This window comes from Columba livia, chromosome 3 (genome assembly GCF_036013475.1).
Source record: "Columba livia isolate bColLiv1 breed racing homer chromosome 3, bColLiv1.pat.W.v2, whole genome shotgun sequence".
Classification (NCBI taxonomy): Eukaryota; Metazoa; Chordata; class Aves; order Columbiformes; family Columbidae; genus Columba; species Columba livia.
In genome coordinates this window covers 1924439-1949228 of record NC_088604.1, presented here as the reverse complement: position 1 = coordinate 1949228, position 24790 = coordinate 1924439, and the positions used below count along the sequence as shown (strand labels likewise).

Below are 24790 nucleotides of genomic sequence, written 5' to 3'. Positions count from 1 at the left end.
GCGGTGCGGGACGTCCCGCCCCCCCCCGGTGCCCCTAGCGGCGCTGCGGCCGGAGCGCGGCGCCAGTTCCGAGCGGCTGTGGCGGCGGGAGGGCGGCGCTCCCGCCTCCCCTGGCCCCGGCGGGGGCTGTGCCAACAGCTGGCCCCGTTCCCGGCACCCGCTGCGGGTTGTGGCTCCGCGCCGGCGACCCTCCCTCCCTTCGTTCGCCGGTCAGCCAGGCCGCACCGCCTCAGCTGGGGGCGGAGGCCCCGCTCGGACCGCCGGCCCCGAGGAGCCGGGAGGGCCCGGGGTCCTCATCTCCCGCCCCACCCGGGACTGTGTGAGGCGCTGAGGGACGGGGAGCTCTGCCCTCAGACCCGCGGGTGGCGAGGGCTGCTCCTCAAGGGGGAACGGCCCGAAAACGGGCAAGGAGAGGTGGTGGCTCTGAAACGAAGACAAAACTGAACAGCGGAGTCAGTTACACTGTGAAGCGGCATTATTTCTTTTATCAATACTGGGGACCATCCTCCACAAGTGCTGCCAAGACTGGATGCTCTTGTGTCACTTATATTCACATAATTATTATATATGTGTTACAATTTTTGAAAATTTTGACGTGCATCTAAGTAATAACTGGTGATGTTGGTTATAATTGTTTAGTTTCTTACCTGCCATACATCTATTAGTTAAATATAAGCTAAGCACTCTGCTGCCAAACAGTGTATCACTTCATCTTCTGTCTCCTCACGCTGAAGGATCTAAAACTTGAAAAACATGCCCTTGTTTTGCAGGTGGTCAGAAAGTGTTGATCATGATGGGGGCGTCTTTTATAACTTAATCACAGTCTGCATTAATTTAGCAGCTTCAGCTCAAGCTCAGGTTGGCGTGTGGGGGTCACAGTTATTTTACTAAAAGAGGGATAAGTTAGGGTAAAGGTTTAAGGAAAATTATCTGTTGTGTTCACTTTCTTTTTAGTGCAACAAGCAAAGAGATGACGGGCAGCAGGCACCCGGCTGCATTGCAAGTTAGCCCTGTCCTAACTAGGCTGGACACTCAGCCCAGGTGAACTGTGTGGCTGCGGCATCGTGTGCGGACAATTCCTGCTTAGATATTCCTGCTTAGATAATTCACCACCTTGGTTTAAAAGAATGTTTACGGCCCATTAAAATGCCATAAAAGCAACAACAACAAACAAATCCCCGACAATAAACTATCCTAAACCTTGCAAAACTCCTTCAAGACAATGTAAAGCTTTCACCTCAGGACATTATTTGATCTCGTGCCTTCCCAGCTTTACTGATTCTCATTGCGTTAATTCCGCTGTTGTTATCAAGGGTTTGGGCTCGATGTCACATTAAATCTCAGCTGAAAGTAAGCTAAATCTGAGGAGAATAAATATTAATGACACCGGTATAAAGTCTAGATTTGGAGACTTGGTGCAGTATTAGAGCGTTTAATAATACCGTAGAAACAGGATGTGTGTTATTCACTGCTTAAATATTCCAGATACTTGTCCAGTCCTGGGCAGCTCTTTATATACTAATAAAGTGTAACGTGATCGATACTGGTGCGTAAAACTCATCGATACGTCAGTGGATTTAGAACTGACACCCTCTGGCATCTCTGCCGAGATTGTGAGTGACGGGGGGTATCGCTGATGAAATCCTGCACCGAGATAATTGCACCCAGCACAGAAAGCTTTTTTTTTTGTGGTTAATAGCCCACTTTTAATCCACAGAGCGCCCTCCTATCATGTTTAGTAGCACTAATGCACCTTTAATGCAATAATTTATTTTTTGAACCATTTTAATTGGCCTAGTCTCCGTGACATTCTGCTCCCGGCAGCTTCGATACGTTACAAGCTTCTTCGCTTTTGTTTGCTTGGGAATTTCTTTGGTGTCTCCAGCTTTTGTGTTAGGTGTTTACTGCCTAATTATTCCTTCGTTGTCCCTGCGGTATTTGTGACTCAGGAGCTTTATCAGGTTCTCCCTCTCTGCCCCACCAGTCACGTCCTTCACGGACTTTTGATTTTCCCTCTTGATTAATCACGATGACCCTTCACTGTAACTTTAGTAATTTTAGATAGGCTTTTGGAAATGGGGCGACCGGATCGGCATCAGTCGCCAAAACGTGGTATTTAATACACCAGCATAATGATGTTTATTATTTTGGTCTCTATTTCTCTCCTAACAGCTGCCAGCGCCTGGTTTGACTGCGGCTGAGCCTTAAACTGATCTTCTTGGACAACTCTCAACAATCGCCCCCAAATCTCTTCTTTCCTGAGAGGTAATTGCTGATTTAGAGCCCGTGACTGTACACGTATGATTAGCGTAATTATTACAAGATGTGTTTCTTACTGACATGAACTCACACCTGCAAGATCCTCCCCTGGTTTCAGGCGCAGCAGTTTGGGATAATTTGGCCTGTAAATATTGTCACCTCGCTCCTCATTCCCTGGTCAGATTATGTAACGATGTGTTGAAGAACAGATCACCCATCCCAGATCCGCGAGGGATCCCATCTGTTACCCTCTTGCTTTGGGAATGGATGTGAAACTGTTGATTCCTCACCTTGGTTTTTTATTATAAACCAATTATAAACCATTTTTTATTATAAACCAATTATCTACAACAGAGGTTTCTGTTCCTGTCCCACGAAACCTCCGTCTCTCTGAATTTGATACGGAATCTTGGTGAATCTCTGTGAACCTGTAAGTGGAAAATCCCAATTAAAAGTATTTAGTGCTGGTTTAGTCTGGCTTATGTAAGTAGAACTAAAATATGCTTATTCCTGGTGTTGTTATTCTTTTTGCTCTTTGTAGTATTCCCAGTATCACTATGTGCGCAATGTGACCAACATGCACAATTAATTGTGCAACGTTTTTAAACAGTGTGGGGAAAACACAATGGGAAAAAAAATGCCATACATTAAAAACCCCCATGTCCACAGGACGACCGTTACTCACAGCTTTAATTTCAATTAATATTAAATGTTAGTTAGAATCCAACAACGCTGAGCAGTTGAATAAATCTGGCTTGGGTTTACCACCCACCGCTCTGCCCGGCATTTCACTTTGGCCTCTGTCCCTCGACCTCAAGAGATAATTCATTTCTGAATGCACAAGCTCGGGATAAACTGCTTAACTGACATTTTAAATCTATTAATATATTTCATTTTGTTTTGATAGGAGATGAACCAGAGCCAAGCCACCGATACCAAATTAACCGAGTAAACTGGAGGGTTTTTTACTAGATTTTCCTATGTGTCGTTGCCATTACAAATGACCTGGGCGACTCCAGACTGGGAAAATCCAGACCTCAAAGTTGCTGATTCTTGCAGTTGTTGGAACGGGATGTTTTTAAAATCCTCATCTCTAAGACATTTAGGGAAGAAATGTGGAGGGGACAAATTGAAGCAACTACGCTGTTGAAGAAAAGCAGGAAAATTTCCTCAAAAAGCATCTTCCGTGAGTTTCGCTTCTGCCCTTTGGGTTTCCTGAGCCGCAGCAGCTCGTCCTTCTGACAGCTACAATTTTACTTGATTTACGCAAGTCAAGGACACGTCGTTGTTCATCATCCTCCTTCCCAAATTGGGTGTCGACAGCTGGACCAGCAGCACAAGAACCTCTGAGTCTCAAAGCAGTTCTTGAAATCACATCTCGTTGGGGTGGTCTGCTTGGGAAACCAACACTTCTCCCTGTGTTTCTGGGGTGTTTGATCCCGCAGGACCTCAGAGCTTGTCGGAACTGTTGGTTTGGCTGTCAGAAGTGAGGAGCCTCTACGGTGGCACGTGGTGTCCATCTAAAATGGATGTTACATCATCAGGTTGCACCAGGGGAGGTTGAGGTTGGATGTGGGAACAATTTCTTCCCCAAAGGGCTGTGGGGCATTGAACAGGCTGCCCAGGGCAGTGCTGGAGTCACCAGCCCTGGAGGGCTGGACAGACGGACATGAGGTTCTCAGGACATCGGGCAGTGCCAGGGGTGGGGGAACGGTTGGATTCGATCTTGAGGGTCTTTTCCAACCAAAATGATTCTATCATTTGAAGTTAACCACATCTCGATGGGACCTTTTGCTTATTTCCCACACTACAAATGATTAATCACTTTTTGAAGCCAGGCGTGCAGAACTGCTTCTCGTGGGGTACGAGGCTTTTGGTGGCGACCGCGCAAAATGGTTCGTCTGCCTGCAGAGGCTTCTGGCGAGTCGAGAACTGCAAGAGGACACCGTGGCCAAGCATCATCTCCTGCAAACATCGCATTTTTGGGATTCAGGACATCTGCCTTGCTCGTCTTCGTTTTGCAGAGCGTGTTTTATAGGAAAAAGCTTGAATTGGGCTGTCAGGAGGAGATGGAGTCCTGGAGCATGTGTTTTTACACAGCTTCTGGTCCGGAGCAGATGACGTGACCTGCCCAGGCTTGACATGATCAGCTGGAGGGGAAAAAGCCTCTTGGATTTACAAGCAGCTACAACCCCTCGTCTGATCCAGAGCTGCTGTGGTAAACCTGTGATCAGGGGCAGGTCTGGGGAGAAGGGAAGGAGGAATCCACGAGGGATAATTTGTTGTTTTTAAGTGAAATAATCCCAGCTTTTTTAATTTCCTTTTTTTCAGTGAGCCCTTTATTGAAACGTGCCCGTTCCAGTCAGTGACACAAAAGCTGGTGGTTGGATCCTGACGCCCTTTTAATACAATTTTGCCAGTTCTCACGTGCAGAAGCTTCGTGGGCACCGAGCAGGAGGTCAGGAGCTGCTTGAGAAGATTATCTGCATTTCGCTTCACCGTGCATGATATCGCAAAAGCGTTCTGCAACGCGGTTATTTGCAGCGTCTCGCACGAGCAGGGGGACCCAGGAACGCTCTGCGGAGGTGGTGGGATCCCTCACATCAGCATCCCCGGAGGAACCTCCGACCCGCGCACGAGCTGCCGCTCTCAGCCGCGGCGTTTCGAAGTCGTGAAGACGATGACGATACGTGGCGGCGATTCCCGCTTGGGCAATTCAGCCGTTTGCAATTTTGCTTCTTTCCAAACGCCCTCCGGGCTCTTTTCCACGTTATAAACAAACCAGCCTGCAACATGTCGTGCGGAAGGCAGAAACCGGTGCCCTGGATGCTCGCCCTGCGCTGCATTTCTGCTTATTTTTTGATAGGGAAACCTGAAAATACCACTTGGTGTAGCGCTTTGGTGATGCTTTTCAGCGGAGTTATGTCTGATGGAACAAACTGCAAGAGCAAGCATGTTTTGAAAAGAAAGCCTGTGCTCTTTTTCGCTGGGGTTTTGTTTAAAAATTAAAAAGGGAGTTCTACTCCGTGTCCATATAAAGGGTTTCGTGACGCGGCTGTGGGGAGTGTTCACCGCTTGGCATTTCCAATTGTGAGACAAAAAAGGAAACAGGAAGGAACGATGTAAACAGCGGTAAGGGAGCCCGTGCTCGCCGTGGGCTCCGAGCAGCTCTGGCCCTGTTCCTCCGCTCGTTTTCGGAGGGGGCGGTGGAAAGAGGGCAGACGGGCGCTGCCAGAGCTTCGCGGAGCCCTTGGCTGGGTTGCAAATCTCCCGATTGCCTCCACTGCCTCTTGCTTCCAGCTGTTGGCCCTCAGCCCCTGCTTGATGCAACGAGCTCTTAGGGGGAGGAAAAAGGGGGCAAAATAATGCGTCACCGTTAGCTGCAAAATCAAACGTCAGGGTGCTTTTTCAGGCACTGTGTGACCAGACGGAGACACCCCACTCGTATGTTTAAAATATTGCGTTTTCTAATACAAGTACGAAAATATTTGGAAATGTGGTGCGAGTGCTCCCCAAGAGCCTGAAAAAGCAGTTTGGTGGGTACCAGATGGGCCACGGAACAGCAAAACCTGCAAACCGGCACCTGCTCTGGCCAGGGGATCCTCTCTTGCATCGACCGAGCCCCAATTGCAAGAGCTCATTTGGGGAGCAATCACCTTAAAAATCATCCCCAGGCTCCCTCTTGGATTTCCCTCTGGTTTTCTGCAAGCATATAATTACTTTTTAGATGTGATAATGGTGTGATTAGCCTTCGCGCCCCAGCACCATGTCAGCTGTGCCCGCACCCCGTATTGCTCTGCCTGTGCTGCCATTGTGCCTCCTTGTTCCCCAAATTACGAGCGGGCGACGTATTTTGTGTGTTTTATCCCAATTGTGCCGGGGAACTCGCTCAGGCTCCTTCGCTGCCGAACGTGCCCGTCCGACAAGCTGCCGATGGAGCCGGGAAAGGGGAAGGGAGTGAAACCCCTCAGCTCCCGGCTCCTGGTTCTTGCAGCCGCTGCTGGGACGCCCACGGGGAAGCGGAACCTGCTCTTCCCTTAACGAGCTCGTCCCAAAACCCGCATTTCCAAATCGCGGTGTAAGCACCCCGCTGTGTTTCGCTGGAGGAAATGGTGCTTTCAGCCGCTCGCCGCAGCTCCCGGCTTTCGTGGAAATGGTGAAACGCGGCGATAAGCGGTTTTTTGGGTGCATTAGGGAGCTCACGGCCCCGCTCCTGCTCCTGCCAGGGAGAGGTTTGCTCGGTGCCGGAGTCGCAGGGACGGCTCTGGGAGCTGAGCCCAGCTCTGTCCTTTCACTGTCTGAGCCAGGAAAAGCCAAGAGGGGAAGAGCCGCTCACGAGGTTTCCTTTTCTGCTCTTTGCCGCCTTCTGCTTTGCTTTTTTTTAAACTCTGGCCTGTTTGCACTTTGTTACGCCCCCTTTCCTTTGACTTGATCCTATTTAACTCTTTGCTTTCCCTCCCAGCGCTGCTCTCTGCATGGTTTCAGCAAACTCCAAGTCAACACAAAATAGTGGAGTGCACCAGGCATGGGCTCTGCTTTGTGTCGGAGCCGGGTTTATTTTGGAAGCGGAGCAGATCCAAAGCCGGTGAGTTACGGAGCTCCTGGGACAAGAGCCAGAGGACTCAGGCTAAGGAGCCATGGGTCACCGGGCGCAAACTGGAGCTGCTCCACTGCATCTCGGTGGGCAGTTTTGGGGAAGATCGTCTTGTTTGGAGAATGTGATGAAGATTTAGAAGAGCGACAGAGCTGGTGAGGGGCTGGAGCACAAGTGTGATGGAGCGGCTGAGGGACCTGGGGGGTTCAGCTGGAGAACAGGAGCTGAGGGGAGACCTTCTGATCTCTGAACTGCCTGAAAGGAGCTTGGAGCCAGGGGGGTCGGGCTCTGCTCCCCAGGAACAAGCGCCAGGAGCAGAGGAAACGGCCTCAAGTTGCGCCAGGGGAGGTTGAGGTTGGATGTGGGAACAATTTCTTCCCCAAAGGGCTGTGGGGCATTGGAACAGGCTGCCCAGGGCAGTGCTGGAGTCACCATCCCTGGAGGGCTGGACAGACGGACATGAGGTTCTCAGGACATGGGGCAGTGCCAGGGGTACGTTAACGGTTGGACTCAATGATCTTAAGGGTCTTTTCCAACCAAAATGATTCTGTGATTCTGTGATCAGGTGTGGAGGAGCCCATCTCCAAGCAAAAGCTGGATCAGCTGTGATCTGAGGAGGAAATAGCGATCTGCACAGACTGCGTTGCTGGTGAGGAGGAAGGAGACCGAGGAGGAATGTGACAGATCTATAAGATGGTGAGTGGCTTGGAGACAGTGAATTTTCCTTTACTAGAGGGGAGAAGATGCAAAACTGGTTTGCAACACGTTCAAAACCACACGGAGTCTTTCATCTCGATCCCCTGCGGAGCTGCGGGACCCCTCGCTGCAGGATGCTCCGGGTGCTGAAGGTTTCACATGATTCCAGAAACTCGCAGGACATATAGATGGAATTAAAATGCACCAAGGGCTCTTAAATACAAAAGCATCGCTTCTTCCCCACAAAGTTACCAACCTGCAGGTTGCTGAAGGCTGGTAGACCCTTCATGGGGGATGTCAGCAAAGTCTTGTCCTCTCCTGGGTCTTCTCCCTTCCAAAATGTTCCAGGGTTGGGAGAACCCCACAGAGATCTTCCACCTGAGTGGGTGGATTTGTCCTCTCCTGGTTCTTGCTGGCAGCAGGTGAGATATGGTCACTGCTCCCTGAGCAGGTTTTTAGGATCATGGACATTTCTTCTTGGCTATGCCTGTGTCGATCTCACCCTGCCCTTCCCTGCAGTCCCGGACTTCTCACTCAACCAACCCTCCTTCTTTCACTCTGCTTCATTTAAAATAGAAAATTAATAATTAACTGGCCCATCCTTTGAGCAGCAGGTGAAGAAAATCCCAGACACCCGCCTTACGGGTTTTGTGTCACTCTGGAGTTTGTGTTCCCAGGAGCAGAATGCTGGTGTTTGGGGTGCTCAGGGCTTGCCTCCACCACCTCTCTTTGCAACCAGCCTGTCCTCCTGCAATACTGGCCACAATATTTGTGAAATATTGTGAATATTTCAGCACGTGAACGTCTTTTTTGCATCTGCAGGGCGTTCCCTCCGAGTCCTGGGTGTGACAGTGGGTCACAAACCCCCTGCAGCATCTTGCCGCCTTCTGTGACCTCCATCCTCTTGTCCCCATCTTGCAGGACATGTCAACGTGTTCCAGCTGCTGAAGGTGGAACAGGAGGAGGCTTCACCCTAGTCTGGCAATTTCGGGAGACAGAAGAATGATAGGAAAGGAGGTAGGAGCTGGTTGGTTTGATCTCTTTCTGCTTTTTTTTGCACTTTATTAATGTGTTACCCTTTGACGCTTTGGTTGGGTGGAGGGAGAAGGTCGACCTTCTTTTCCAGTGGAGAAGGAAAGTCCTGAGTTATTTCCCATCCTAGTTTAACTGCAGCCCAGGAACTTCACCACCCCATCTCTAGAGCTTCAACTCCAACAACGGCCAGAGAAGCAAAGATGCCTGTTTTGGATACATTACATCTAAAACCCAACACTTTGGGCAAAACTGGATGAAAGGAATCCTCTTTCATAAAGATTCGCCCTCCTGATTGATGGGTGAACGTGCAAATGCTCCCACCCTGCTCCCTTATTTTTACGACACTTGTAAAGATGTCGTTAGTGTTCAATCTCCCTTCCAGTGCAAATGAACCAATGGGCATATAGGAAGGCGGGTGAACATATAGAAAGGCAGCAGAGCATGTGGAAAGGCAGCTGAGTGTATAGGAAGGCAGGTGAGCATATGGGAGGGTGGGCAAGCATATAGGAAGGTAGATGAGTGTATAGGAATGCAGGTGAGTGTATAAGAAGGTGAATGGGCATATAGGAAAGCAGGTGAACATATATGAAGGCAAGTGACCATATAGGAAGGTGCGTGAATGTATAGGAAGGCAGGTGAGCATGTAGGAGGTCAGGCGAATGTATAGAAAGGTAGGTGAGCATATAGAAAGGCAGTTGAGCATGTGGAAAGGCAGGTGAGTGTATAGGGAGGTGAATGGGTGTATAGGAGGGCAGATGAGCATATAGGAAGGTGTATGAGTGTATAGGAAGGCAGGTGAGCATATAGAAAGGCAGTTGAGCATGTGGAAAGGCAGGTGAGTGTATAGGAAGGTGGATGAGCATATAGGAAGGTGGATGAGCATATAGGAAGGTGAATGGCCGTATAGGAATGCAGGTGAGCATATAGAGTGGCAAGTGAGTGTATAGGAAGGCAGGGGAGTGTATAGGAGGGCAAGGGAGTGTATAGGAGGGAAGGGGAGTGTATAGGAGGGAAGGTGAGTGTATAGAAGGGCAGATGGGTGTGTAGGAATGTGGATGAGTGTGTAGGAAGGTGGATGAATGTACAGGAAGGCAGGTGAGCATACAGACCCTGCCGGGGTCAGGTATCTGCACCTCAAGCAGCCGCACCTCCCTCCATCAGGAACAGCCGGTGCTTTTGGGGCTACTGGGATTTTTCTGGGGGCACAGGCCCCCATGAGCAGGAACCCCTGACCCCCCGAGGCTCCCGCACCCAACCTCCCCTCAGGCACCGCGGCTGCGCTGGCACAGCCGTGCCAGAGCCGGCGTGCCAGGGCTGCGCCGCGGTGACTCATCCCACACCTCGGCAGCACAACTCCAACCAGTGACACGTGACAATAGAAACGTCCCCAGCTCTTGAGCCAGCAAGAACGTCACAGGGTGTTTTTCTTTTTACCCTTTTTTAAATTCTGGCTTAGCCCCAATAAACCACCGTGTAGCAGCAAAGTCCCCTCCCTGGTTTCTCCACATCGGCCACCGATGCCAGTGGGGGCGGATGCGGGAGGGGAGAAGCAAAGCCCGGCGAGGTGGATATAGGGGACGATGCCACATCCTGGTGGGACACGGCTCGGTGTTTTGCCTGGATGCAGAGCTCAGGAGCAAAAAGGGGAGGAGGAGCAGTTGGGGTTGTAGCCCAGGTTTTTTGGGAGGTTTGTACAATGAGAGGATGAGGAGGAGAGGATGGGTGACTGCTGGGACAGAGAGCTGGGAGCAGCCAGAGCCTCCTGCCTTGATGGCGGGATGGGGACAAGGGGTCTCCTCGGCTTTGGGCTGAGGTGGTGGGTGATGGAAAGAGGGGTGAAAGGGCTGTGCCTGTCCCCACCAAGCCACCCAGGGCCAGTGGGGTTGTCACAGGGGTGCGGGGACATCCTGGGACCAGCCACGGAGTCGTTATCTGTCACTCCTCGTCACTGCTGCTCCCGTTCCACGCTGGCCCTGTCAGCCTTTTGGGAGGGGGATGAGCCGAGTCCCACCGCCCCATCAAGCCAACTCACACCCAGGATCCAGCAAAACGCGGCCACTGTCCCCACCGCTGCTCGTCACCCCCACACAGCCCATCCAAACCACCCCAGGGATGAAACAGCACAGCACACCCATTAAAAACGATTAAAATAGCAATTAAGGACTATTTACACAGCTCTCCATCCACAGACTCTTGCTCCCGGGAAGCAAAACCACGCTACATGTGATTCTTTTCCCAGGGGATCCCAGCTGGATGTGTGGAAGTCATTTTGGGGTTTTTTTTGAAGCTTCTCCAAAATATAATCCCACATTTTCCTTCTGCTGTTATTCTTCAGTCAATCCCACGTGGGGGCCACCCGGTGGGGGCCCCGAGGGACACTTGGGGATCCCCGTGCTGGATGCGGGGGATAACCTGGGCCACCTACACTCCGTTTCAGTGCTGGGAATGGAGCGGGCAGCTCTCCAGGGCCGCTGTGACCGGGAAGACCCTTCAGCAAACTTGCATGAAGCCTCCTGGCCCACGACAGCTCCAGAACATCCCCGGGACGTCCTACACCACATCGAATCGCTTCTCCGGCAGCGCTGGAGGTGCTTCTTCTTGGGGTTCGGGGGGGCTGTGGGGCTGCCGGGGCTGTGTTCCCCGGGGCGGTTTGCACACCCGGGCATACACGGGGCTGGGGTCCCCCTTGCTGTCCAGCTCCTCCTGGGCTGTGATGTCCAGCTCGGGGACACTCGGTTCATCCCCTCTGGTCAGGAACAGGGAGTCCCCCGAGTCACCCAGGGTGCTGCCGGCATCCTGAGGCTTTTTCAGCGTCCCGGGTTTGTACCGGATGCTTTCATAGATACGTCCCTCGGCATCCGGCACAGGGTCCGTTGCGGCGGTGCCGGCATCCCCAGGCAGGACCGGCAGCTGCCGGTGCCGCAGGAACTCGGGGGTTCTTGAGGACGGGCTGGAAGGTGCGTGGGAATGGGGTGTCCAGCCCGGCACATGGAGCTTGGGGTCCCCCACAGCGGGGTTATCCGTGTCCCCCCGCACCGCCGGGCTGTTCTCCTGCTGCCGGGGATCACCGGGAGACGGGGCGTCTGCAGGAGGGACAGGGGGGATGCTGAGCTGCGGAGTGCCCCCCCAAATCCTGCTGTGCTGGGGGGGGCATCGCTGGCTAATGCAAGGGAATCATAGCAAGTAAATGGGATTAAATGGGTCCCAGTCCTGCTTCTGTCCCCGCTCTCTGCTTTTAGCAAGAAGGATCACAGAATCATCAGATCATTTTGGTTGGAAGAGACCCTCAAGATCATGGAGTCCAACCATTCCCCACCCCCGGCACTGCCCCATGTCCTGAGAACCTCATGTCCGTCTGTCCAGCCCTCCAGGGCTGGTGACTCCAGCACTGCCCTGGGCAGCCTGTTCCAATGCCCCACAGCCCTTTGGGGAAGAAATTGTTCCCAGATCCAACCTCAACCTCCCCTGGCGCAACTTGAGGCCGTTTCCTCTGATCCTAAAAGACAATTAAAAGGACAGGAGCAGCAGGGGAGCATCCCGGGTTGCGGGGGAGCTGTGCTCCCCGCCGCGGGGCCAGCGCGGCGTCAGGACCTGCCGCTCGCCTCTGCTCAAATATTGATTTAGAAGGAGGCTCCGCTGCGTGCGCGGATCTGTGAACACGGGGCTGGCCCAGCAGGACACCCGGCCGGTTTGGTCGCTCTGAAGGTGAAAGAGGCTCTGGAAAAGCTGCAGAACCGGGCGTTCCACCCCAACGTGAGCACCCCAATGTGAATGCCCCACTGTGGGCACTCCAGTGTAAACACCTCCAGTATGAGCACCCCAGCACAAGCATGTGCTGACCCCCCCGCAACATGAGCACCACAACATGAGCACCCCAAAATTGGTATCTCAGTCTGAGCACCTTCAATATGAGCACTCCAGCACAAGCACCCCAATGTGAGCACCCCAACATTAGCATCCCAATGTGAGCACTCTGGTTAGCACCCCAGAATGAGCACCCCAACACGAGTATCCCAAAGGGAACAGCCCAACCTGAGCACCCCAAAACAGACACCTCAATGTGAACACCCCAACAGAAACACCCCAACATGAGCATCTGAACATGAGCACCCCAACACGAGCGTCTTAATGCAAGCACCCCAATGTGAGCACCCTAGCCTAGGCACCTCAACATGAGCACCCCAATGTGTGTCCCAGCCTAAGCACCCCAACTTGAGAACACCAGTGTGAGCATCAAATGTGAGCACCCCAACATGAGCATCTCAATGTGGGCACCCCAGCGTGAGCACCCCCAATGTGAGCACCCTTGTGTGAACACCCCAACATGAGCATCTCGATGTGAGCACCCCAGCATGGGCACCCCAACGTGAATGCCCCACTGTGAGCACCCCAATGTAAACTCCAGTGTGAGCACCCCAGCATGAGCACCCCAACATGGGCACCCCAACATGAGTATCCCAGCTTGAGCATCCCAATATGAGCACCCCAGCATGAGCACCCCCAATGTGAGCACCCCAGCATAAGCAACTCAATGTAAGCATCCCAGCCTAAGCACCCCAAAATGAGCGTCTAAATGTGAGCACCCCAACATGAGCCACCCTCATGAGCACCCCAACATGAGCACTGCAATATGAGCACCTCAGCATGAGCGTCCCAAAGGGGATATCCCAGTCTGAGCTCCCCCTTGTGAGCACCCGTCTAAGCACCCCAAAGTGAACATCTTAATGTGAGCACCCCAACATGAGCACTCTGTTAGCACCCCAGCATGAGCAACCCAGTATGAGCACCCTAACATAAGCACCCCGATTTGGGCATCCCAGCGTGAGCATCCCAATATGAGCACCCCAGTGTGCACATCCTGACATGGGCACCCCAACATGAGCGTCTCAACATGAGCACCCCAATGTCAGCACCCCAACATGAGCACCCCAATGTCAGCACCCCAATGTGAACACCCCAATGTGAGCATCTTGATGTGAGCACCCCAGCCTGAGCACCCCAACATGAGCATCCCATTGTGAGAACCCCAATATGGACGTCCCAACGCAAACACCCCAACATGAGCACCCCAACATGGGCGCTCCAATGTGAGCACCCCAACATGTGCATCTCAACGTGAGCACCCTAGCCTGAGCACCCCAACATGAGCATCCCATTGTGAGAACCCCAGTATGGACAACCCAACACGAACACCCCAACATGAGCATCTCAATGTGATCACCCCAATGTGAGCACCCCAACATGAGCATCCCATTGTGAGAACCCCAATATGGACCCCAACGTGAACACCCCAACATGAACATCTTGATGTGAGCACCCCAGCCTGAGCACCCCAACATGAGCATCTCAATGTGAGCACCCCAACATGGGCACCCCAATGCGAGCATCCCCATGTGAGCACCCCAAAACGAGCATCTCAGTGTGGGCACCCCAACTTAAACACCCCAACACGAGGATCCCACCATGAGCCCCCAATGTGAGCACCCCATCTGGCCACTGCGGTGCACCCCACATCCTGCCTGCGCACCCCGAGGGGCCGAGGCTTCACATTTGGGGTGTCCCTTCCCCACCCCACTGCAGCAAAGGGGGGAAACGCAGCGGGGGAGCCCCAGGAATGGGGTACGGGGGGGACACCCCATAAAATACCCAACAGCCCCCCATGGCAGCCCAGGGAGGAGCAGGAATTGCGTTTGAGCATCTCAGCTGCAGCGTGGCCAAGTGGGGCAATTAAGACATAGGGTTTAATTATCCTCGTTATCCAGCCATGCTGATTAAAGCGAACGAGCTGATTCCTTAATCTGGTTGGAGGGTTTGAAGCATTAAAACATCTCTTTTTTAATGCTTTCCCATGGCAATTCCCTTTCTGAGAGCGGGACGGGGATTGTGAACGTCTGACACGGTCCTGCTGGTGAACTGGGACTCGCGGCGGGTTTTACTGGGATATTCTGCTGTAACTGGGAATTTTAGGAGCTGATTTTGGATGCCCGTGCAGCCTCCTGCGACCCCCTTCACTATATCATGGGGTGTCCCCATCATCTCCTCCGTGCCTGGGAAGCGAGGGTGGCCACTCGCCACTAACGAGCTTCACTAATTGCCCCCGTTTTGGCTGCCGGGGGACTCGGGGGTGCAGCCCCCCTATGTCTGGCCAAGGGCCGGCTCAAAGTCCCGCCAACTCCAAGTTCATCAGCCGGGCAAATCATTAACCGGGCTGGCTCGGTGTCACCAGGCTGAGCCTCAGGGACCTTCGGACCGTGGCACCCAGCTCGGTGACACTGGGGTGGCCCTTCCCCAAGGCATGGCCAGTGTTCCAGTGTGGGGGGACCCTGGCCTGCTGCACCCCAAACCTGCAGCGGGGGCCATGGAGGGCCCAGGTGACACCCAGCACCCATGTCCCCAGGTGTGCGAGGGCCCCGGGAGCAACCACAGAGGGACGCGGCCACATCCTTGTCCCCAGCGTGTCACCTACCTCCCGGCAGCGCTGTCCCCCCATCACCGGAGCCCAGCCTGGCCAGCTTCACCTGCAGCAGCAACGAGGGGACACTTGCATATTGACCCCCCAGAACTTGTGCACCCCCCCCCGAACTTGTGCATTGCCCCCAGAACTTGTGCATCCCCCCCCAACACTTGTGCATCGCCCCCAAAACTTGTGCATTGCCCCCCAGCACTTCTGCACCCCCCCAGCACTTCTGCACCCCCCAGCGCTTCCACATTCTGCCCATTTGTGCATTCCCCCCAACTCTTTTGCACCCCCCTGCAGTTGTGCACCCCCCAGCACTTCTGCATCCCCCCCAGCCCTTGTGCACCCCCCAAACTTGTGCATTGCCCCCCAGCACTTCTGCACCCCCCAGCACTTCTGCATCCTGCCCATCTGTGCATTCCCCCCAACTCTTTTGCATCCCCCTGTAGTTGTGCACCCCCCAGCACTTCTGCATCCCCCCCAGCCCTTGTGCACCCCCCCTCCCCAGCTCTTCTGCACCCCCAGCACTTGTGTACCCTCCAGCTCTTCTGCATCCTGCCCATTTGTGCATCCCCCCCAACACTTTTGCACCCCCAGCACTTGTGCATCCCCCCCCAGCCCTTGTGTGCCCCCCAAACTTGTGCATTGCTCCCCAGCACTTGTGCACCCCCCAGCACTTCCGCATCACACTCATTTGTGCATCCCCCCCAACTCTTTTGCACCCCCCTGTAGTTGTGCACCCCCCAGCCCTTGTGTGGCCCCCAGCACTTCTGCACCCCCTAACACTTGTGCGCCCCCCACAGCACTTGTGCATCCCACCAATTTGTGCATCCCCCCAACTCTTTTGCACCCTCCTGCAGCTGTGCACCCCCAGCACTTCTGCATCCCCCCCAACACTTGTGCACCCCCCACTCTTCTGCACCCCCAGCATTTGCGTACCCCCCAGCACTTCCACATCCTGCCCATTTGTGCATTCCCCCCAACACTTCTGCACCCACTGCAGTTGTGCACCCCCCAGCACTTGTGCATCCCCCCAGCACTTCTGCATCCCCCCAACACTTGTGCACCCCCCCAGCACTTGTGCATCCCCCCCAACCCTTGTGCACCCCCATCCCCAGCACTTGTGCACCCCCCCAGCACTCGTGCAACCCGCCCAGCATTTGTGCATCTTCCAGCACTTGTGCATCCCACTCATTTATGCATCCTCCCCAACACTTTTGTACCCCTCTGTAGTTGTGCACCCCCCCAGCACTTCTGCATCCCCCCCAATGCTTGTGCACCCCCCAACACTTGTACGTCCCCCCCAACCCTTGTGCACCCCCCAACACTTGTGCACCCAACACTTGTGCACCCCCAGCTCTTCCGCATCCTCAAAGAGCATCCCCCCTAACACTTCTGCACCCCCTGCAGTTGTGCACCCCCCAGCACTTCTGCATCCCCCCCAGCACTTCTTCGCCTCCCACACTTGTGCACCCCCCCAGCACTTGTGCATCCCCCCGACTTGTGCATCCCCTCCAACTCTTGTGCACCCCCCAGCACTCATGCACCCCCCCAGTACGTCTGCATCCCCCCCAGCATTTGTGCATCATGCCTGACAGTTGTTCACACCTCCTGCGACTTGTGCATCACCCCCCAAAATGTGTGCCCCCCCCAGCACCTCTCCATCCTCTCCTGGCATTTATCTATTCCCCAAGCACCCATGCACCCCCTAATTCCGCCCCCCTCCCGCATCCCCCATGGGCACTTGTGCACCCCACAGCACTTGTGCATCATCCCCCCAGGAACTGTGCACCCCCCGTATCACTCGGGCGCCCCCCCAGCCCCGGGGTCATCAGTGCGGGTGTTGGGGGGCTCAGAGGACCCCAGAATTTTTTTTGGAGGGGTGTCAGTGTGGGAAAATGGGGGGTGGGGGCAGCTGCCCCCAGTCCCGCATCAACCAGTTCCAACTGGGCCGGCGGGGGCACCCGTATCCCCCCTGCAAACCGCGGGGATGGGGCACCCACAGGGTCACACCGTGGCCAGGGCCACCCGCTGTCCCCACCCCCTTGTCCCCCATCCTCTTTCCCCCCCGCCGCCCCAGCCCTGATGCTTTTGGGGGGGATGCAATTGAAGCATTTGGGGTGAATTTGGGGTGAGGTGCGGGATGTTCCCCGTGCTGACGCTGGAGGGCTGTCAAAGCACACGGTACGTGGTGGGACAGGGGACATGGGGTGACAGGCCACTGTCCCCGCAGCCCCCCAGCCCGCCGCCTCGCTGGGACGAGCAGGCACAAGGTGCCACCCAAGGGGCTGGGGGACACCCTGGGACTGACCCCTCTGACGAGCCCCGTGTCTTCTCCCATTTTTGGGGTGGGATACGGCCGTTTTGTCCTGCAGGAAAAGGGAGAGGTCAGTGCTGTCACCTCTTGTCCCCAGGGATGCTGAGACCAGGGTGACACGGACCCCCCCAGTCCCCTCCCCTCGCTGCTGTTTGTTAATTCATCCCCGTGTCCCCTGCCCCAGCGCTTGTCCCCACCCCAGGTTGGTGGCACCCAGACGTCACCGTGCCAGCACGGATAGTGACCCCCCCATCCATGGCATTTCCCCAGAGCCCCCGATATCCGTGACAAACCCTCGGGAAAGAGCCAAATCCCCCCGTTTTACCCCCAAAAAGCGAAGGTACCTGTGGAAGAAGGAGCAGAGGAGGAGCAGGAGCAGGATGGTGGCCAAGCCCCAGGCCACTGTGGCCACCACGGCCACCGAGCCCAGTGCCGGGGCCATGGAGTGGAGCTGGGGGAGAGACGAGCCCCGGGTCAGGCCGGTTTGGGGGGGGATTGGGGTGATAACGGGGTGCGCAGGGCTGGTGAGAGGGTGCTGGGGGGAAATCTCGTTCTCCCTTTAATTTCAGGAACCATTTTCCCAGTGATGACTCCCCAGCCCTTCATCCCAGTGGGGTGCACAGTGTCACCCCCCCAGCATGGGAGGTAATAGTGCGGTGTGGGGGTGATGCTGGGTAATGGGGGTGGTGCTGGATAATGGGGGGTGATACTGGATAATGGGGGTTGATGCTGGGGGGCTGATGCTGAGGCATTGGGGGAAGACGCTGGGGTGTGGGGGGTGATGCTGGATTGTGGGGGGTGATGCTGGGTGGCAGGGGGTTGATTCTGCAATGTGGGGGGCGACGTTGGGAAGGTGGGGTGTGATTCTGGGGTGTGGGAGGTGATGCTGAGATGTGGGGGGTGATGCTGGGGGGCTGATGCTGGGGCATTGGGGGAAGATGCTGGGATGTGGGGGGTGATGCTGGGGGGCGGGGAGGGTGGTTCTGGAATGTGGGGGGCGATGCTGGGAAGGTGGGGTGTGATTCTGGGCTGTGGGAGGTGATGCTGGATTGTGGGAGGTGATGCTGGGGGGTGGGGGGTTGATTCTGGAATGTGGGGGGTGATGCGGGGGGGTGGGGGGTGATTCCGGGGTTTGGGGAGTGATGCTGGTTGATGGGGGAGTGATACTGAGATGTAGGGGTGGTGCCGGGGGGGTGGGAGTGACGCTGGGTAATGGGGGGTGATAATGGGGTGTAAGAAGCGATGCTGAGCTTTGGGGGTGATACTGGGGAGTGGGGGGTGATTCTGGGGGCTGGGGAGTGATGCCTGGGGGGTGATGCCGTTGTCCCAGACATCCCCACCTTATCCCCACCTGGGTGCCCCCAAACCCGCACCGAGCACGTGGAGCCCCCCGCTTTGAGAAAACACATTCCCAAGCTCTCCCAAAAATATCCTGTATCCTTCTCCTACCCAAGCCCCCCCCGCCTAAAACTTGGGGTGACCCGAGCTCCCCCGGCAAGCCCGGCAAAGCGAAACGCCGAGCAGGCTGAGCCCGTTCTGCCGGCTGTGACTCAGCTTCCCGGCACGACACCCCGAGCCCCGGAGCCGTGGGGGGGTTCAGGGACCCCCCAGCTCCAGCCACCCCGGGATCGGGACACCCCCATTGGGCGCAATGACAGGCAACAAACCCTGAGCCCATCCTGCCTCAGTTTCCCCAGCTGGACCCTGAGACGAGTGAGACCGGGATCAACTCAAAGTGCCTCCCCACACCCCACCTCGCTCGGGCACCCCAGCCCGCGGTGGGGACGGGGCTGGGGACACCCCATGGCCCAGGACCCCCCTGATTCCCACCCCTGAGGACACCACTCACCCCACGGCGGTGCCGGACCCACGGGGACGGGCACAACCGGCTCCTCTGGGTGCTCGGCGCGGGACGGGAGGGGTGGTTGGGTGGCACCCGCCGCACCCCGCTTCCTGCTCCCACGGGACGTGTCTGCAGCGGCCGCGGGCATGTCGGGGTCACCTGAACCCTGGGGTGGGGGCCCTGCACCCCAGGAATGGTCCTGCACCCCCAGGAGGGGTCCAGGTCCCCCCAAAGGGATCCTGCACCCCCAGGCCCAGCACCCCTCAAATCCAGAGCCCCAGACATGTCTCAGACCCCAGAAATGTCCCAGACCCCCAGGAGGGGTGTTACACCCCCAGACCCAGCACCCCTGAATTCCATACCTCTTAGAGGGGTCTGAGACCCTGGGGAGGGGTCTTGCACCCCCAGACCCAGCACCCCTGAAACCTGCACCCCCAGGAGGGTTTCTTGTCCCCCAAGAGGGATCCTGCACCCCAGACCCAGCACCCCTCAAATCCAGAGCCCCAGAAATGTCTTAAACCCCCAGGAGGGGCCTTGCACCCCCAGACCCAGCACCCCTGAAACCTGCACCCCCAGGAGGGTTTCTTGTCCCCCAAGAAGGATCCTGCACCCCCAGACCCAGCACCTCTCATATCCAGAGCCCCCAGAAATGTCCCAGCACCCCAGGAGGGGTGTTACACCCCCAGAACCAGCACCTCTGAATTCCATAGCTCTTAGGGGGGTCTGAGACCCTGGGGAGGGGTCTTGCACCCCCAGACCTGGTACCCCTGAAACTTTCACCCCCAGGAGGGCTGTTTGTCCCCCCAAAGAGGCTCCTATACCCCTGAAATAGGGAACCACAGGAGGGGTCCCAGACCCCCAGGAGGGATCCTGTACCCCCAGACCCAGCACCCCTAAAATTCAGAGCCCCCAGAAATGTCCCAGACCCCCAGGAGGGGTCTTGCACCCCCACACCCAGCGACCCAGCACCCCAAAACCTTCAACCCCAGCAGGGCTCCTGGGCCCCCAGAAGAGGCTCCTGCACCCCCAAGCTCAGCACCCACAAGACTGGGAACCCCAGGGGGGCTCCTGGTCATCCAAGAGGGATCCTGTACCCCCAAACCCAGCACCCCTAAAATCCAGAGCCCCCAGAGGGGTCCCAGACCCTGCACCCCCAGCACCCCTGAAACCTGCACCCCCCAGGAGAGCTCCTGGTTCCCCAAAAGAGGCTCCTGCACCCCCAAGCTCAACACCCGTGAGACTGGAAACCCCAGAAAAGGCCCCAGATTGCCATGAAGGGTCCTGCACCCCCAGATCCAAAAGCCAATTGTAATCAAAAGGGCAATAACTACATTGTCCCAACTGAGGGAGAGGCACATTTTTGGGGAAAAAACCTACTTTCTGATCATGGAAATGCGGGTTCGTAGCATCCCAGCCCCTTGGTGTGTCCCAAAAATGGGGTTCACACTCAAATAGTTCAACACCTCCCTGAGCCCGGCACATCATGGGTGGAATGTTTTGCTTATCACAAGCTCATCTGCAAAAGCGTGGCGGAATCTGTGGGGATTTTCTGCAGAGGGCAGCACGATCCAGGAGATCAGACGCGTCTTCCCTCCCGCTGAAAGATGGGGAAGATCCGTCAAATCTGTATTTTTCAGCAAAATGCTTGGTGGAATATTCCCTCGTTGGTGCCAAAATGCTTTGGAAAATTTAATGAACTAGAACAAGGGCAAGTGTAGAGTCTTGAATCTGGGCAGGAACAACCCCAGGTTCCAGTGTAAGTTGGGGAATGACCTGTTGGAGAGCAGTGTAGGGGAAAGGGACCTGGGGGTCCTGGGGACAGCAGGGTGACCATGAGCCAGCACTGTGCCCTTGTGGCCAGGAAGCCAATGGTACCTGGGGTGGGTTAGAAGGGGGTGGTCAGTAGGTCAGAGAGGTTCTCCTGCCCCTCTGCTCTGCCCTGGGGAGACCACACCTGGAATCTTGTGTCCAGCTGTGGCCCCTCAGTTCCAGCAGGACACGGAACTGCTGGAGAGAGTCCAGCGCAGCCACCAAGATGCTGAAGGGAGTGGAGCATCTCCCGTGTGAGGAAAGGCTGAGGGAGCTGGGGCTCTGGAGCTGGACAAGAGGAGACTGAGGGGGGACTCATTCCTGGGGATCAAGATGGAAAGGGGGAGTGTCAGGAGGATGGAGCCAGGCTCTTCTGGTGACAACCAGGGACAGGACAAGGGGCAATGGGTGCAAACTGGAACACAGGAGGTTCCACTTAAATTTGAGAAGCAACTTGTTGGTGGTGAGGGTGGCAGAGCCTGGCCCAGGCTGCCCAGGGAGGTTGCGGAGTCTCCTTCTGTGCAGACATTCCAACCCGCCTGGACACCTTCCTGTGTAACCTCATCTGGGTGTTCCTGCTCCATGGGGGGATTGCACTGCATGAGCTTTCCAGGGCCCTTCCCATCCCTGACATTCTGGGATTCTGTGACTGTGCCTCTGTGACTGTGACTCTTTAAGCTGTGACTCTGTAAGCTGTGACTCTGTAGGTTGTGGGCTCAGCTATAAGAGGAGGATGCACCGGTGTGAAATTATTAGTTTTTTGGTTACTTTCACTGCGGTTGGCTCCTCCAACAGCACAAATTGATTCTCCATCATCTGATACCGTGTGAGCGGGAGCCCGATGTGAATGTGAATGAAAGTAGACATGTCGCTTGTTGATTAAATCAATTTAAATTGGAATTTTAATTCCTACCTGAGTGATTTAACAGCAGATAAGAGGGGTGAGGAGAGCAGGGGGAAGCTGAGGAGCCAGGCAGGAATTGGCCTTTCTGGGGGCAGCTTTGTAACTCATCTCAGGAATTGAACAGGGAATTAATCATATTTTATTCTGGTATTTGCTTTTCAAGAAGCACATTGAGCCATCACTGGGGGTACAAGCACAACTCAACTTATTCTCCAGCCCCTACACCAGCCGGAGTGCTATTAAGTTAACTTTAGCAATCAAGAGAACAATTCATAGAATCACAGAATTGTTTGGGTTGAAGGAACCATTAAAGCTCCCCCAGTTCCCCCTGCCATGACAGGGACATCTGCACCAGCTCAGGTTGCTCAGAACCCCGTCCAGCCTGGCCTGGGATGTCTCCAGGGATGGTTCAGCCACCACCTCTCTGGGTGCAAATTTTGCTGCTTTTCCCATGCAAAATTCACTGCGTGACTCCCAGGGATCTCACAACCTCATTGTGCACTAAAGCATCCTCCAAAATCCCCATCTCCTGGCCAAGAGGTTTCTTTGGGTTACAAAACCACTTCCAGGAGCATCTTTGAGGATGCTCCAGCTTGGAGAAGAAAGCCGAGGTGGGCAGGAGTCCCACCACTGCCTTTGCATCCTGGACACACCGAGATGCTGAGCACCCAGGGGCTGGGATTAATTATTTTACGATGAAGAAATTGTTTGTGCTGAGGGTGGTGAGAGCCTGGCCCAGGTTGGCCAGAGAGGTGGTAGATGAACCATCCCTGAGACATCCCAGGCCAGGCTGGACGGGGCTCTGAGCAACCTGAGCTGGTGCAGATGTCCCTGCTCATGGCAGGGGGGACTGGGGGAGCTTTAATGGTCCTTCAACCCAAACCATCCTGTGATTCCATGAAATGGTGTCTGCCAGAATTTCAGCAAGCCAGGCCCAAGCCTGTGCCTTCCTGAAACAGGAGCACTGGTGACATTTGACAATCCTGGCCCATTGCCTCTTCTAATTAAACCCTCTGTCTCCAGCAGTCATTTGTCACCCTATTTTAAGCCGGCTGGAGCTGCTGTGCCATTCTGACGTTCTTGCTTCAAAATTTAATGACTTTTAAAATTTACCAGAAGGCTGAGAAACGCAGCTCCATGGTGTGTCTTCATCTTTCCATTTGCACATGAGAGCTCCAGGCTTTGGTGCATTTTAATTGCAGCTTGACCAAGCGATGGGCGCCTGCAGCCAAAACTGGGCACTGAGAACAGCATTTGGAGGAGCCGGCGAGTGGAGTTTGTGGCTTGTTGGGAAGGTGACACCATGTGCAAAGTTGAGTTTACACCACTTTTGTGCCTAATTACTTTGCCTGAAAGGAGCCTGGTGGACTTCAAGGGTTTCTTGCGAGTCAACGCTGTTGTGATGGGTTTTGATGGGGCCAGCCAGGGTGATGCTGCAGTGCCCTTTCCCTGCCGATTTCACCCCAATTTCCATCTCTGGGGGGTCCCGGAAGGTTTCTAGCTCCCTTGGGCTCTTGGTGTTTTCCCAGCACAAGCGGCTGATCTCTGTTGTGCTGGTTTATCCCTTCACCGTTGCTTTGTAGGGACATGGTTTAGAGGTGGACTTGGCAGTGTCATGTTTATGGTTGGACTCGATAATCTTAAAGCACTTTTCCCACCAAAGTGATTCTCTGATTCTAGAAACAACGTCAGGAGCACAAAACTATCTAAGCTGAGGGAATACAAATGATTCCCCACCTTTCTCTCCCAGTTTATATATAGGATGTCAGAACTCAACTGGCTCTCAGGCCCACCAGGAAAAGCAGAGAAAACTACAATTTTTGAAATAAGCAAGGGGAAACGCTCACCTTTGAGAAGCCTTTGGTACACAGGAAAAGTGCTTTGACATCTTCATCATGGAACAAAGCACAGTGGAGCAGCCCAGCTCAAGAGCCCCGTGCTCTCGCACTTAAGTCAGGCTTAGTTTGGAGCACGGCAGCCCATCTAACCAACCTGGAGGGCTTTGTTGGAGTCTGTATCCAAGGTTTGCTCCAGACTTACTCAACATCCATCATCACCACCAGGAGATAAGTTAGGACACTGTAGACTCAACGCGTATCCCTACACATCCATGGCCAACTGACTTCCACCAAGAGCAGGACATGAAGACATGGATGTTCAGCTAATACATCACTTCAGCAGCAGCAGCTGCCAGGAACACAACCATCTTTCCTCCACCATCTCCCTGGTTGCATTCCACATCATCATGATGTTTCTGAGCTTTGGCCCAGGATACTGAAAAACTGAACCTAAAGCTGCTGATGTTCATGCTTCATTTATTTGGTGAGCATGCTAAAGCTTTCTCCATGAGGCTGAGGCTCAGTACTGTAGCTATTATGATGCTGAGGTGTATTTTGGGGACACTGAGGAAACACCCAATCTCCAGCTGAGATGATGAAGCTCAGTGCAGGAGTTGGTGGCTTTGGTGCTTCATCTTATGAGAAGCAGCTGAGGGACCTGGGGGGTTCAGCTGGAGAACAGGAGCTAAGGGGAGACCTTCTGATCTCTGAACTGCCTGAAAGGAGCTTGGAGCCAGGGGGGTCGGGCTCTGCTCCCCAGGAACAAGCGCCAGGAGCAGAGGAAACGGCCTCAAGTTGCGCCAGGGGAGGTTGAGGTTGGATGTGGGAACAATTTCTTCCCCAAAGGGCTGTGGGGCATTGGAACAGGCTGCCCAGGGCAGTGCTGGAGTCACCAGCCCTGGAGGGCTGGACAGACGGACATGAGGTTCTCAGGACATGGGGCAGTGCCAGGGGTGAGTTATGGTTGGACTTGATGATCTTGAGGGTGTCTTCCAACCAAAATGATTCTCTGAAATTCTATTTCACTGACTTGCCCAT

The 24790-nt window shown here is 54.8% G+C and overlaps 1 protein-coding gene and 1 long non-coding RNA gene across 6 annotated transcripts; one reads left to right on the top strand and one right to left on the bottom strand.

Moving 5' to 3' along the window:
* Positions 1–44: 44 nt before the first annotated feature.
* Positions 45–11195, top strand: LOC110364793 (uncharacterized). 5 transcript variants are annotated; one of them, XR_010471063.1, is made up of 9 exons: positions 46–858; positions 955–1041; positions 2173–2265; positions 3167–4477; positions 4591–5391; positions 6722–6844; positions 7419–7549; positions 8471–8566; positions 11022–11195. It is a non-coding gene; the product is annotated as an uncharacterized LOC110364793 (long non-coding RNA). The 5 variants fall into 5 exon arrangements; XR_010471061.1 differs by having other exon boundaries at positions 47–1041; XR_010471060.1 differs by having other exon boundaries at positions 45–2265; positions 6722–7008.
* Positions 10719–19501, bottom strand: LOC135578956 (uncharacterized). Its single transcript, XM_065055558.1, has 5 exons — positions 19208–19501; positions 17703–17809; positions 17353–17410; positions 15051–15102; positions 10719–11667 (listed from the first exon to the last, which is right to left on the bottom strand). The coding sequence occupies exons 1-5, from the start codon at positions 19484–19486 to the stop codon at positions 11135–11137; spliced, it is 1029 nt and encodes a 342-aa protein (XP_064911630.1). The 5' UTR covers positions 19487–19501; the 3' UTR covers positions 10719–11134.
* Positions 19502–24790: the final 5289 nt, after the last annotated feature.